General features: G+C 32.7%; 1 protein-coding gene across 1 annotated transcript in view; it reads left to right on the forward strand.

Annotated features, from left to right (window-relative positions):
- The window catches only part of CCDC88B_2 (Coiled-coil domain containing), a gene marked incomplete at its 3' end in the record, with an annotated part of 81,854 nt that extends 67,452 nt beyond the window's left edge, over positions 1-14,402 (forward strand). The window contains exons 14-19 of the mRNA XM_051219210.1: positions 3,661-3,937; positions 6,046-6,215; positions 8,472-8,760; positions 9,585-9,831; positions 12,415-12,687; positions 14,083-14,402. Of these exons, the coding sequence (XP_051068090.1) occupies positions 3,661-3,937; positions 6,046-6,215; positions 8,472-8,760; positions 9,585-9,831; positions 12,415-12,687; positions 14,083-14,402 (1,576 nt within the window). The remainder of the gene's footprint in view (positions 1-3,660; positions 3,938-6,045; positions 6,216-8,471; positions 8,761-9,584; positions 9,832-12,414; positions 12,688-14,082) is intronic.
- Positions 14,403-14,502: the final 100 nt, after the last annotated feature.

Genomic DNA, 14,502 nt, shown 5'->3' on the forward strand with positions numbered 1-14,502 from the left:
TGAAGATTCTCACTTTGATATTGGTTGAAAGTTGTTTTGAGTTCCATATGTTCTTCAATTGTAGGAATGCGACCCTTGCTTTGCCGATCCTCGCCTTTACGTCTGCATCGGATCCTCCTTGTTCATCGATGATGCTTCCCAGGTATGTGAAGGATTCTACATCTTCCAGAGTTTCGCCATCAAGTGTGATTGGATTGCTGTTCTCTGCTTTGAATTTGAGGACCTTAGTTTTCCCTTTGTGTATGCTGAGACCTACTGATGCAGAGACTGCTGCTACACTGGCTGTCTTCATCTGCATCTGTTCGTGTGTACGTGATAGGAGGGCTAGGTCATCTGCAAAGTCCAAATCGTCTAATTGGTTCTGAGCTGTCCATTGTATTCCGTGTTTTCCTTCAGATGTTGAGGTCTTCATAATCCAGTCGACCACCAGAAGAAAGAGGAAGGGAGAGAGTAAACAGCCTTGTCTGACTCCGGTCCTTACTTGGAATGCATCTGTCAGCTGTCGTTCATGCACTACTTTGCACTGTAGTCCGTCGTATGAGTTCCGGATAATATTGACAATCTTCTCAGGAACTCCGTAGTGTCGAAGAAGTTTCCATAATGTCCTCCTATCTACACTGTCGAATGCCTTTTCATAATCAATGAAGTTGATGTATAGTGATGAGTTCCACTCAACTGATTGTTCGACGATGATCCGTAGTGTTGCAATTTGGTCTGCGCATGACCGATCCTTACGGAATCCTACTTGTTGATCTCGAAGTTGGGCGTCTACTGCATCCTTCATCCGGTTCAGCAACACTCTGTTGAAGACTTTCCCTGGTATTGACAGTAGTGTAATGCCTCTGTAGTTTTCACATTTGCTCAGATCTCCTTTCTTTGGAATCTTGATGAAGTGTCCTTCTTTCCAGTCCATCGGCACTTGTTCCTCCTCCTAAATCTTTTTGAATAGAAGATAAAGCATGCTTGTGGTTGCTTCGATGTCTGATTTCAGTGCTTCAGCTGGTATGTTGTCGGGTCCTGCTGCTTTTCCGTTCTTGATTTGTCTGACGGCCATTCTAATTTCTTCCGTCGTTGGTGGGTTGACATCTATAGGAAGATCTATGTGTGCTGCTTCGATTTCCGGTGGATTCATTGGAGTCGGCCTATTCAGGAGTTCCTCGAAGTATTCTACCCATCTGTTACGCTGTTGTTGAATTTCGGTGATTGGCTTGCCTTCTTTGTCTTTGACCGGCCTCTCTGGTTTACTGTATTTCCCTGCTAGTTTCTTCGTTGTATCGTGAAGCTGTTTCATATTTCCTTCTCTAGCAGCTTTTTCTGCCGTCGTTGCTAGTTCTTCAACGTATTTCTTCTTGTCGGCTCTAATGCTCTTCTTCACTTGTTTGTTTGCTTCTATGTATTCAGCTTGTGCTTGGACTTTCTCTGCTCGTGTTCGGCTGTTGTTTATTACTGCCTTCTTGTTCTTCCTTTCTTTGATCTTGTCCAGTGTTTCTGTAGAGATCCATTCCTTATGATGGTATTTCTTTAGACCGAGAACCTCTTGACACGTTGAAGTTAATGCTTCCTTGATGCCTTTCCAGTTGTCCTCCATAGTAGTTTCTTCTTTCAGTAGATCTTGTAAGGCTTGGAACCTGTTGTTGAGAGCTATCTTGAATTCATTGAGTTTGTCAGTATCTCGAAGGAAGGCTGTATTGAACCTTTGTATTGCTGTTTGTCCACTTGTCCAGTTCTTTTTTAGCTTCAGTTTTGAATTGGCTACAACTAGGTGGTGATCTGAAGCTACGTCAGCACCTCTCCTGGTTCTCACATCTTCCATTGTCCTTCGGAATTTTTTGTTGATGCAAATATGATCTATTTGGTTCTCTGTAGTGTGGTCCGGTGAGATCCATTTAGCCTTGTGTATACGCTTGTGTGGAAATATTGTGCCTCCTATGACCAATTTGTTGAATGCACATAGATTTGCAAATCTTTCTCCATTTTCTTTTCTTTCTGCCAGTCCATGTCGTCCCATAATATCTTCATATCCAGTGTTGTCTATTCCGACTTTGGCATTTAGATCTCCCATCAGAATAGTTAGGTCCTTTCTTGGGCATTTCTCAATGATTGACTGCGGCCGCTCGTAGAACTGATCTTTAATTTCGTCGTTGCTATCATTGGTGGGTGCATAACATTGGACAATATTCATTAAGATCCCCTCCTTCTTTGTTTTGAATGATGCTTTGATGATTCTGGATCCGTGAGATTCCCATCCTACAAGTGCATTTCGCGCTACTTTGGACAGCATAAGAGCGACTCCCTGAGTGTGCGGAGCATTGTCCTCTTCGTGACCGGAGTATAGCAGCATCTCTCCCGTAGCTAGCCTTTTCTGTCCAGCTTGGGTCCAGTGGGTTTCGCTGATTCCCAGTACTGCTAAGTTGTATCTCCTCATTTCCATTGATATTTGACTGGTCTTCCCGGTTTCCCACATTGTTCGAACGTTCCATGTACCTATAAAAATTTTTGCTCTGGTTGTTAGAAGAGGCATCGGCCTCGTGGCTTCCGAAGGAACTCGGCTTTCACCATGAAGCGTCATAATTATTCTAAATGAAGACCTTCTAACTCCCAGGGCAGAGTTAAAATGGTTTGAATTATTTTTTCTGGTAAGCGTTTTTTTAGCGAGTTAGTTTTCTACGGGATGGGGACGCTAACCCCATGCCCAACCCTCCTCCGTTACCCGGGCTTGGGACCGGCAGCAACCCTATAAGAGCTACAGGCGGAGTTAACCTATTGTAAATGCAGATCATTATTTCAAGAACTCAGTTGCGGCCTCGATAGCTCAGTGGTAACATCTCTGATCATGAAGCTGGGTGACAGGATATCGAATCCATCAGCGAACATCAGTTCTCTCATGATTATAGGTACGATTTACTGACGATTGCCAAATAGCACGAAACATAAGTTCAGGATTTCCTGTTGATTGCCTTCAACCACCACCTTACAGGTTTAAAAACAGAATCGGAAGGAATATGGAACATACATTGGAATGAAACTGTAAATAACTGATTAGTGTCAAATTAAAATGTATATTCGAAGTAACTTGTAGTAAATTCATTAGACTATTGTACTGATAAAGTTCAATCAGTTCATATATCTCCTTCTATTCAAGTAATTTGCAAGCAAATATTTCAATTGAGTTCGATAGCAAACTAATGATATTAACTTAGAGGACCAACTAGATATTTGAAAACCATTGATTTATATTACTTATAAATTATAAGAATGAACCTTCAATTTTCCATTTTAATTCTTCAGTTTATCGAGACTTAGAAAATTACAAATTAACAAGCTAATTTAGTACATTTGAAAGTTTTCAGTAATAAGAAAGTTAATAATTCTTAACTAAGTACGTATGGACAGTCCTACGTATCTGTTTGAATACAGATCACTAATATAAATACACAAATGATAAAGTGTTTTTCATCGAACGTTTAAACACTTTTCACGTCTAGCATATTAATGGATCGTGGTTAACTCTATACCAGTAATAGTCATAATAGTTGTAACTGATCTAAATGATCTATTATTAAATTCTCCAGCAGCTTTCAATCGGAATTATAAGTAAGTAACATGATCCTGAACTTAAATTATATTAATTAGCATCATAAATTTCTCTCTACCAATTAGGTCTGCTATGAAAGAATCAGACGAGAGATCAAGGCAGAAGATTAGTCAATTGGAATCAGAAATAAATCATTTGAAAGCATCAATTCGGCTATCTGATCAAGAAATACGAAGATTACGTAGAGAGTTAAGGGATTCTGAAACAGATCAACATTTATCTGATGCAATGGAAAAGATTAAACAATTAGAATCACAAATTATTAGATTAAATAATACAATTAAACAAAATGAAACACATTTGAAAGATGGTGAACAACAACGATCTGAATTATGCCAACAAGTATGTGATTATTCCATTCATTTAAAAAAACAATTTTTAATAGAAGCATTATGTTGGATGTATTATTGTCAAACCTGATAATCCTATCAATTTTAGGATTCTTAATTGTGAAATAAAACATGCATTTAACTGTTATTGTAATTCATTTTAGTTAATACTAAGGTTTATGGCTAACTTTGACCATTGAATCAAATGGTGATAACTGATCATTTAAACTTGGCTTAGAAATCTCACTCTTATTTGCTAATTACTAAACATGTTTCAACAGAATAACTCTATGACTGGAGTGCTGAACGTAATTAATAATAGTGTTCATTTTTAAAGTTCAAGTTTGTTGTATTTATTGAAATTGCTACTTTTCTTATGCTGATATATGAGAATGTAGTAGTTCGGATTGTTATATGAATATTCAAGGGTCAATATTATTTATATCCGTCTGTATTTCATCTAGAATTGGTGGGAAAAAAGCTAATTATTGAATATGAAGAAAATTGGCAGTAAAATTTTTTACTGAATACTTTTTAGATATTACTTATTCTATGAACGTTAAGATTACTGAAAATCAGGAAACACTGAACATTTATTTTATTCTTGAGTTAGATGCTTCAACAGTTCACACTAAGACCGGTAGAGTTCAACCATATTTGGACAAGACAGAAATAATTGTTGTCTTGCTATATCATGAACTGACTGGATTAGGAGATTTTAGATAATGTATTTGCAGTAAGATATATGGGTTTGATTTTGATCACCTGTAAGAGTTGTTGGTGTGCACTATTTCGGACTTACAAACTAGAAAAAACTAATTATTCAATAATCCCTACCTTACAATGATTCTGCAGTCGATATCACTTTGTCACGAAAATGTTTTCAAATACCTTGCTGTTTTTTTCAGTTTAAAAATGGTTTGTAAAATTTTTGATTATCAGTAGGTTTATTCGGAAGTATTTTGCTACTTCTATGAGGAAATGACTGTAAATCAATAGATTGGATTTGGTTTTTCATATTTTTACGGAATTTCGAATACAAAAAGTTACTAATAAAAGTTTAAGCACTCGCCTGAAGACTTAAACATCACGGGTTCAACCTCTATAGGGTCGTGGATTCATAGTGCTGACAAGTTTCACACTAGAACTAAACAGCTATCCAATAGTTGTATAATTTAAATCAGCCATGATGTTAGTCATAAAATCTCCAGAAACCCCCCAATATAGTAAAACTGATGTAATAGTTGATCGAATTGATAAATTTCTCTGATATCATTGTGGAAACTCAATGAAATGATTCTATACCAAAACAATAATGATAATTCGAATACAAATGTTGAAAGAAATATTATATAACAAGATTTAAAAAATACAATAACAAATTTATATTCATTCCACTGATTGAAATCATGAGTCAATTGAAGCGCGACCACCATGGTGGTTCAGCTTCAATTGACTCATGGTTTCAATCAGTGAACTTTCTAAAAATCTCCACAAAACCCCTTCTGATTATATTCATTCCTTTTAATACAAGTTCGAAAATAGTTTATAATTTCAAATGTCGAAACATCAGAAATTCAGTAGTATTTAGGACTGCAATATAATTTATCGTCCTATTTCATAAAACGCAAGTGTTATTTAATACACAGAGAGTTAAAGAATTTAAGAGAATAAAATTTTACTGATTACTTAACATCATAAATATATGGTTACATTGGCTTGTAATATTTTCTTGCAACCGTTTTTTGAATCGTACATTTTGTTTAATTAAATTCGGTTAGTCAATTTGTACAATTTAAGCCCCTCCCCCCCTCCAAAGACGAATAATACAACATAAGTAATAAGTAGTTTATTATAATCGATAGTTTAAGAAATCATCTAAAGTTGGACTTTCGATGTTGAATTCTTATTCAATAACTCAATAGACATACATTTACTACTAAATATATTGTATTGTTCACGTGCATGAATGATGACTACTAAATCATCGAGAACAGTAAATCTAAGAAGTAGTAATTGCTAAAACAAGCCTTTTAAAGTTTCAGTACATATGATATCAGATATAGAATTATGATTATTATCACTATTTACTAATTGCTTTTGTTTTTCTATTTATTCTAGGTAAATATTGAACAGAAAACAGTTTCAGCTTTACGTAACGAATTAATTATGGAAAAAATTCAATTACAAAAACGTAATTCTGAATTGAAATGTATTCAAGTTTGTTTAGAAAAGTATGGATTATCAAAAGATTGGTTCAAGGAATTAAGTTCTAAAGAAAATAGCATAGAGTGAGTTGAGTCTTATTTTATATTTTACAGTTTAATAAATTTGTATTTTATTAATTGTTCACTATTGAAATTAGAAAAAAAATTCAGTATAATAGATATAACTTTGTTTAGGTAGATACTTTTTCTAGTACTGTGGTTCTATTTTCACAATGAATAATGATTCCATGGAAGGTTGAATTCATCATCTGTTCAGTGTGATTATTTTTAGTTGTGTTTGAATATATAGGATTTAAGATATTCTGTTAATAACCAATGATACGATCATTGATAAGGACAGAGACATGAATTGGACGGCAACTTTCTACTAAAGTTTTTAGTGTTAATGTTTCTGCACTGCAGGATATAGTTGTGACATCCATTTTAGAGGTTGTATAGTATTTAGTTCGTTTAAAAATCAATATCGTATAGACTGAGGTTAGAAATTAGTTTTTGACAATAATGATGTTACGTTGATTTATGTAAAAAAGAGATTTGATTGTGGTTTTCAGTGTACGCTTCATTAGTTTAATCATTGAATTCTATCAATATCAGCAACAGTGAGCGCGTGACAAAATTTACGAAGCAGGTCCATAAACTTAATAAATTTTAATTAAATGACCTTTTATTGTTGCTACTATTGAATACTGAAATAAATGCATCATTTATAATGATGATGATAAAATTTTAAGCGTATGTGATAAAATGAAAATTATTTCCTAAGCGCCAATGTCTTTTGGTTCATTTTTGTATGGGTTGTTTCGATCTTTTCATGAACGTGTAGGACTGCTGTTGATCAATCTCGTGTTGGCATATGTGCATCCTGTGTGGATTGCCTTGATATTGCTTTAGGTAACAAGCATTATAAACGGAGGTAGAAGGTGGCTAGCGATGGAATCCATGACACTGGTTTTGAACTCGTCAACTGGATGCATGTACATCTTAGTGTGTGTTCATATCTGAGCTCAGTAATGTTCGCTTCAAACGCCATCGCATTATCCATTTAGCAGTCCTATACGCAAATCGTAAGATTCAAACAACCAATATAGAAATGAATTAAAGTTCATCCGATTGCACAAGCTAGTAGCTATTTGGACTTAGTAGCTAAGTGGATAACACGATGGCGTTTGAAGCGAACGGTACTGGGTTCGAGTCCAGATGTAAAAGGACACCGAGATGTACACTCCTTCGGTTGACGAGTCAAAAACAGGACGAAACGCGCTTCCTGGGTTCTCCTGTTAGCCACCATCTACCTCTACTTATAACGCTAATGCCATTTATTTAGCTTATCAAAAATTGATGAAATCTACTCTCTGTAAATTTGTCAGATACAAAAATGTATGTACTTGATTGACACATCAGTATAAATATGTAAGTAATTTGAATAATTTAGTTGTTATGCTAATAAAACTAGCAAACAGGAATTAGAGGAGCAGAATTATCCATAGGTATCTGTTGTGGACATATCCAGTGTAGCGTAGTCTAAAATCTTGGATGCAAAACACAAATATAGTAAAAATTAGAGTCTGAAAATTATACCTCAGGATACACCAGCCACTTATTAAACGAATTGAAAATAACTGATAGTGTTGGTTAAGACATACTTAGTGAATATTGTAAATGTTAAGGATAACTTTAGCCAGTTCAAGTATTCATGTTTAATTTTATAACCTATGAATTTTACAAATATGCTCCATGCAAATTATGCATGATGTCAAGCAGTTATGCCACATAAGTACTGTTAAGTGATCAGATAGATATGTATTAGCATAGTTAACGTTAATAATCGAGAATTCCTTTTATAAGATACGGTAGTGGGATTACACAGTAAGAATTTATTTGATATTTTGACATTGTTTTCAGCATTTCTATTTCATTTTGTTGATATAGGGTTCAAGAGCTAGAGTAATAAGAACTGAATAATTATTATTGTCAGTATGAGAATTTGAGGAGATTGAATTCACGAGCCGATTACCATTAAAAACCTGGAGGCATTGAGCGACCTGCTCAGTAATCAAAGGTTAAGTGTTTGCACGCGAGACCGAAGGTCCTAGTTTCAAATCTTACTTGTGGGATCGTTGGTGAGTACTGCTGAGGGAGGAGCCCAATACCAGGATGAAACAGTCGTCCAATGCTTCCAGGTTTTAAATGGTGGTCTGCCTTAGATCAACTCTTGAATTCAACAATGAGAACTAATTATTGTGTTTAACGATCGTAAGCAATTTATTCCATTTGACTGAAATGATTCAGCTTATATCTATTTTTTATTTAATTATTTAGACAAACAAAATTAATAGATTCATTTATGGAGAATTTTATTGGTCAATTAACCAAAAATATAAATATTAAAAATGAAGAATTTGATTTAATTAAACAACAAATTAATGGACTTCAATTAAAAAATTCCGAATTAATGAATCAATTAAAAATAAAAAGTCAAGAATTAGAAGAATATGAAAAAGTAAAAGCTAATAACTGTACTACTAATAATACTACTGATAATTCAATAAAAGAAAATTCTTCAATTTTAATACAAATAAAAGATCGTGTCATTGAACTTGAACGTGAAGTAAGTTAATTATGTTATTTATGAATTATTATTTGAAATGATGCTATAAAAATAAATAAATATAATATATATTTGTCTTGTGCATATTAATGAACAGTTAATCCATTATTATTACTGTAAGTTAGAAAACTGATTGTAGATTCGTTGTGCTCTGCGCCATTCTCAAAAAAGTGTGCAAATACTCCAATATCAATAAAATTTTTGTATTTGTAGTGGTAGTTTAATGGTTAGAGCACTGGATAAGTCATTGGCATGAACCCTGCTCTGTATGCTTCAGTTTAGGCAGTCAGGTTGTCTCAGTGGCTCTCATACAAAAAGTGTGACTCTAAATTCACGTGGTATTGTTTACTTAAATCTACACATTGATGTTTAGCACTGCAATTGGTTAGTCTCTTGTTGGCATATATGCATCCTGTTCGGACTGCTTCGATATTGCTTTAAGTTACAAGCATGTGATTATCAGGACTCAGTAATTATGTGGATAACGCGATGACGTTTGAAGAGAACGGTACTGGGTTCAATTCCTGGAGTGAACATCAACTCTGAGATGCAGGTACATCCAGCTGAAGAGTCTCAGATAGGACGAAAAGCGCGTCCTGGATTCCACTGCTAACCACTATCCATGTTTGTTTATAAAACTTCTGATCCATTGATTTGAAGATGATTCATCCGTAGATAGACTTCTATAATGCTCGGAAGTAGGAAGAAATAGCTTTTTTCACTGCTTCCCCAACGCTTAAAGCTCCTCAAGCGATAAAATTTATGTATTTTTTCAATTCATAAGAATATTTTAGAAATAATAGTAATGATTGTTATTATTACAGAATGCACGTCTTAATGAAGCGCTACAAAATGAAATTGCACACAATGAAAATATTAAAGCAAATAATCAAAACTTAGAAATACGTATTAATACTTTTCAAGAACAATCTGTTTCAATACAACGACAATTAGCTGAATTAATTGCAACAAATGCTCGTTTACAAGTTGAAAATACTACATTACATAGTCAGTTAGATAGTTTTCAAGGTCAAAATTCTAATCTATCTGCACGAATTACTGAACTTGAATGTAAGTGATTCAATGTTTATTTTGTTTTATTCACAGGAATTTTGTTATAATTGTATTAAATATTTATGACTTGAAGTGTTATTGTTTAAAATTGAGTTGTTCTCTCTCCTAGACGTTTACATGAAAAACATTTCGTTGTCATGCAAAATAATCATCTATAGTAAAAGCTGAAAAAGAGTGTTTTAATACAAATGTACTATGGTAATAATAATAATAATACTTTTCAATTAATGTTTGAATTTTTTGTCAACCGATATGGAAATTTATCGAATAAGTCGATTTAAATCTAAGAAATAATGTCATTTGATAAACAAAATGAAAATTCAATAACTGATTGTTGCAAAGATCTAGAAAACTCGAAAAAAAAAGCTTAGGAACCGAATCTAGCGTTCAGTTAGAAGACTTATCATTGATATTATGAATAGTAACTAACAGTGGAATTAGGAATATACGTTTTGTTATCATAAAAAACTCTGTAATCATGTATTGGTTTGTATAATCGATCAGATTTTGCGTTACATTTTGTGTGTATGTTTGTTGGCAGTGATATTTCCACTTAGCTGTTTAGAAAAAAGTGAATGATGTGGGGTTTGAACTCCCTACTAAATGCTGAAAAATCAAGTGCTTCAGCAACTAAGTAACCTCTCTACAACTATTTTATTAGTTTGTATTTCTATGGGAATTTTAAAAGTTCAATCAAATGTATAATATTTATAATCAAAATAGGATCTCAATTAATAATCCTTAAGGCTTATAATTAAACGTTGTCACTATTTGTAATATATTCAATGTTATAGATAATTTTGTTAGTTAAAATTAAAGGTATGTAAATCCCATCAAATTACTTGGAACGTTTCATTTACAACTGAATCGATCAAATATAATCGCAAAACCATTCGCTTTAAGTGCTAATAAGAACTTTAGGAAATTTCTGTTATGACGAGTTATCATTACTATAATACTTGTTTAGTCAGTCATACTGAATTGGTTGAATATTTTATGTATAAATAATATCTTGGGTTTCTCTGATATATTTATCCAAACGTGTGACGCATATATATTTGGTGTCCCCTTGTACCAATATTTATATGTTCAAATAAATACATGTATCCATACATTCATTAAGGTATGTATCAGATCTGTTTTCTAAAATCTAGTCACTGGAAGATTTGGAAATGGGTTTCTTGGGTCAACTATCAATCCAACTTGTTCACGGTTAGTTCAATAAATCATAAAAACAACTGGATCGTTATAACAAGATTATGTTTACTATTTTTGTATATCGATTCAGAAAGACAACTAAGACAATATTTTGAGTGGAATAACATTCCGTCATTTCTATTAACAAAATATAGTATTTATACCTAAAACTTTTACATGAATTTACCATACATTTATTTTAAGAAGTGAAACTAGTCATCAATTTAGCATGACACTAAAATCAAGAATCAATCTGAGTTAGAAAACCACTGACAACCTAAAAGCATTGGACAGCCGTTTCGTTCTAGAATGAAAATCTTTATATAGGACGCATCTACGACCTAGTAACCGGTAATGAAACTCAAGACCTTTGGTCTTGCGCTAGAATGTTTCACCTCTAGATGACTAAGCTGGGATTTAATGATATACAGGTTTAATTCTAATTACTTTAGCAAAAAAATAACGTTCCAAGCAATATACAACCCAGAAATAAGAGTTTTTCAATATATTATAATTATATATCATATTCAAATGTATGTCGCAGATCGTTCGGAAAGGGAGGGAAGAGCTTAAAACAAATGGTTATGTAATTAAGTAAATGAGAAGTTGGCAACAATTAAGATATGTGTAAAATTTGCTAATTTAAGCTTTATTGATTAAAAAGAAATATTGTTTTGAACTGGAGAAGTTGAATTAATAAATGACTAATAGTGATAGTAACAACTAATAGCTTTTACAGTCATCTTGGTGATTATATATGTTAATGAAGTGTTAAACTCGAGATAAAGTGTGTTTACATAGAAAACGGTTGTAGTGAGCTAGTTTGGATTGACTTTTCGTAGACAATATTAGCTTGATAGAGTGAGGGAGATTGATTTTCTTAACAGACGTTTAAGGGATATACATAAAGGAACTCGACAAAATCAACGTTTAATCAAAGTGACAGTAAACACTCAGTGAATTTAATACTTGAGATCATAAGTCGATTAAAGTTAGACCACCATGGGAAACCTGGAAGCCGTTTTGTTCTAGTATAAGACCCCTCAGTGGTGCGCATCCACGATCCTGCTCGTGGGACTCGAACCCAGGACCTATCGTTCTCTCGCGTGAACGCCTAACTTCTAGACCACTGAGCCGGCATCCAATCGTATCAATGTTTAACTTCAACCAGTCCACGAAATTTCACCACTCAGTGAATTGATGTGCAAACATTCAACATACAGAGATTTTCTCATGAATCAAATAAATGAAAGCGAAAATCTTCAGATATATATCGTTCCCGACAGTGCAACGTTTTCAATACTGTAATTATATTGGGTAGTTAATTGTTAATGTGTTTTACATGTTTCATCTACTAGTTTCATATATTTATTATTAATCTAGCTGAAATTCATCATTTATCAAATGTACTTGATACAATGCATACATCTAAATCACAATTAACTACTGATTATGAACAATTACAATGTTTACATGAAAAATTAACACAAGATTATGAACAATTAATTGAAACATTGAAAACTTCAAAAGAATCTCAACGTCAATTAAAATCAGAAATACAATTAGCTAATGAACAGGTTAATAAATTACAAACTGAAGCAAATGAAGTACAACGATTAAAAAATGCATTAGAACAAGAAAGAGGTAGTTTAAAAGGTGAGATTTAATAGAAAACAAAATGGAGATGTTATAAATCATATTTTGATCTCGTTAGTGTTTTTTTTTGTTGTTTTAAGATCAAAGTGACTAACTGCTATCAATACTAATAGCTGAATTATGATAGCATTTGACATCGATGGTTAATGGTAGGATTTTTTCAAGGTGTGTGAGTAGTTTTAAACAAATCAGTTGACGAAATTATAATTTATGAACAAACCAATCAGATTTAGGAAAAGAAGTTTTAGATTTTTGCGCAAAATTCATTCATCCATTTGGCTAAATAACGTTTTGGTATTTTAGCTGATTTCAGTTCGTGATGAAAACTTTAAATCTAATTCCTAACCATCAACTGCAAATCATAATCTTTATTTATCATACTGGCTTATAACCCTCATTTAGCACTAATAGATAGGTGAATATTCTCAAGGAAAAATGTTAATCTGAAATAATGTTACACTGAAAAAAGTAAAACTTATTATTGTACTGACTAAATTATTACACTGAGGATAAAATTAATATTGAAATATCATGAAAACTGATGTCATGAAATGTTATACAACATTAGGGAAAAATTCGAATTTGTCTACTTATCCTGACTTGTAAATGTGTTAAATTGAATGAATCTTAATGAAGTACATCAATCTTTTGTCGAATTCAACGAATTCACTTTCTATTCTAATAATGATATTAAGTAAAAAATTTTTATGTTATCAGTCTAGAAATTGATTATTCTAAATTTCTATTGAAGATTCTATTATTTATTACACTTTGCAGTTTATTTAATATGATGGAGGTATCGGTTTTGTAATTTGTTCAGTTATCTATATATTACTCGTCATTCAAACTAGATATATACATGAAATTAGAACATATAAGTGATAAGTCTTGCGGATTGAACACTATATTCGTCTCCTAAGCTATTCTATAACCCCCAAGCTAGAACTATACAGCGACCTGAACACGAGAGAGAAGACTCAAAGTATGCGAGAAGTAGTTTATTCCAAAGTTCATTTTAATCCAGAAAATACAGGGTTTTTATAATATTTTAAATGTTCTTATGTTGCTAGAAGATTCTGGAATAGCAGTGTAGCAGCCAGCCAATCAGAGCCTCTACATGTGACGTTTCGCTTCCTTGATATCTTTGGTTAAGACTTCAAGTGAACGCTGATTGGATGAAACGCTTCTTAGTGTTTCCTGATGCTTGCTTGTCTTTTGCAAGCAATTTTCTGGATCACCCCAACAATAAGTAACATTAGTGTTCAATGGTTTAGTTGAGTCGTTTCAACACTAAATTCATATTTTTAAATCTATATGCATATGTATAAATATATGATTAATAATAATAATGATAATAATACCATTACAATTTGATGATAAATAATTTATTATCAGGTGAAGTAAAACAAATTGTTCAATTCAGAGAAGAAAATGCACGTTTACAATCGGAATTAAATTCTTTAAATTCAATATTAACTCGTGAAAGACATGAAAAAACTAATATATTAGAACGTAATCGAGAAATTCGTCATCAATTACAAGATAATGAACATAGAAAAGAACAATTAACTAATGAATTACAAAAATATCAAAAATTAGAACAAACATTAAATAATGAAATAGAAAGTTTAAAAATACGATTACAAGTAAGTTCAAATGAATTGTTATCTGACAATATGGATAATTTATTGATATTAATGTATATCCAACTATAAAATCTGGGAAAATCAAGTTGAAATTTTACATGTGATCAATATATTCTTTTTGGTGGAAATCTGAATATATTTGGTTAATTGTATAATGGACCGTTGATTA

Source organism: Schistosoma haematobium, chromosome 2 (assembly GCF_000699445.3).
Source record: "Schistosoma haematobium chromosome 2, whole genome shotgun sequence".
NCBI lineage: Eukaryota > Metazoa > Platyhelminthes > Trematoda > Strigeidida > Schistosomatidae > Schistosoma > Schistosoma haematobium.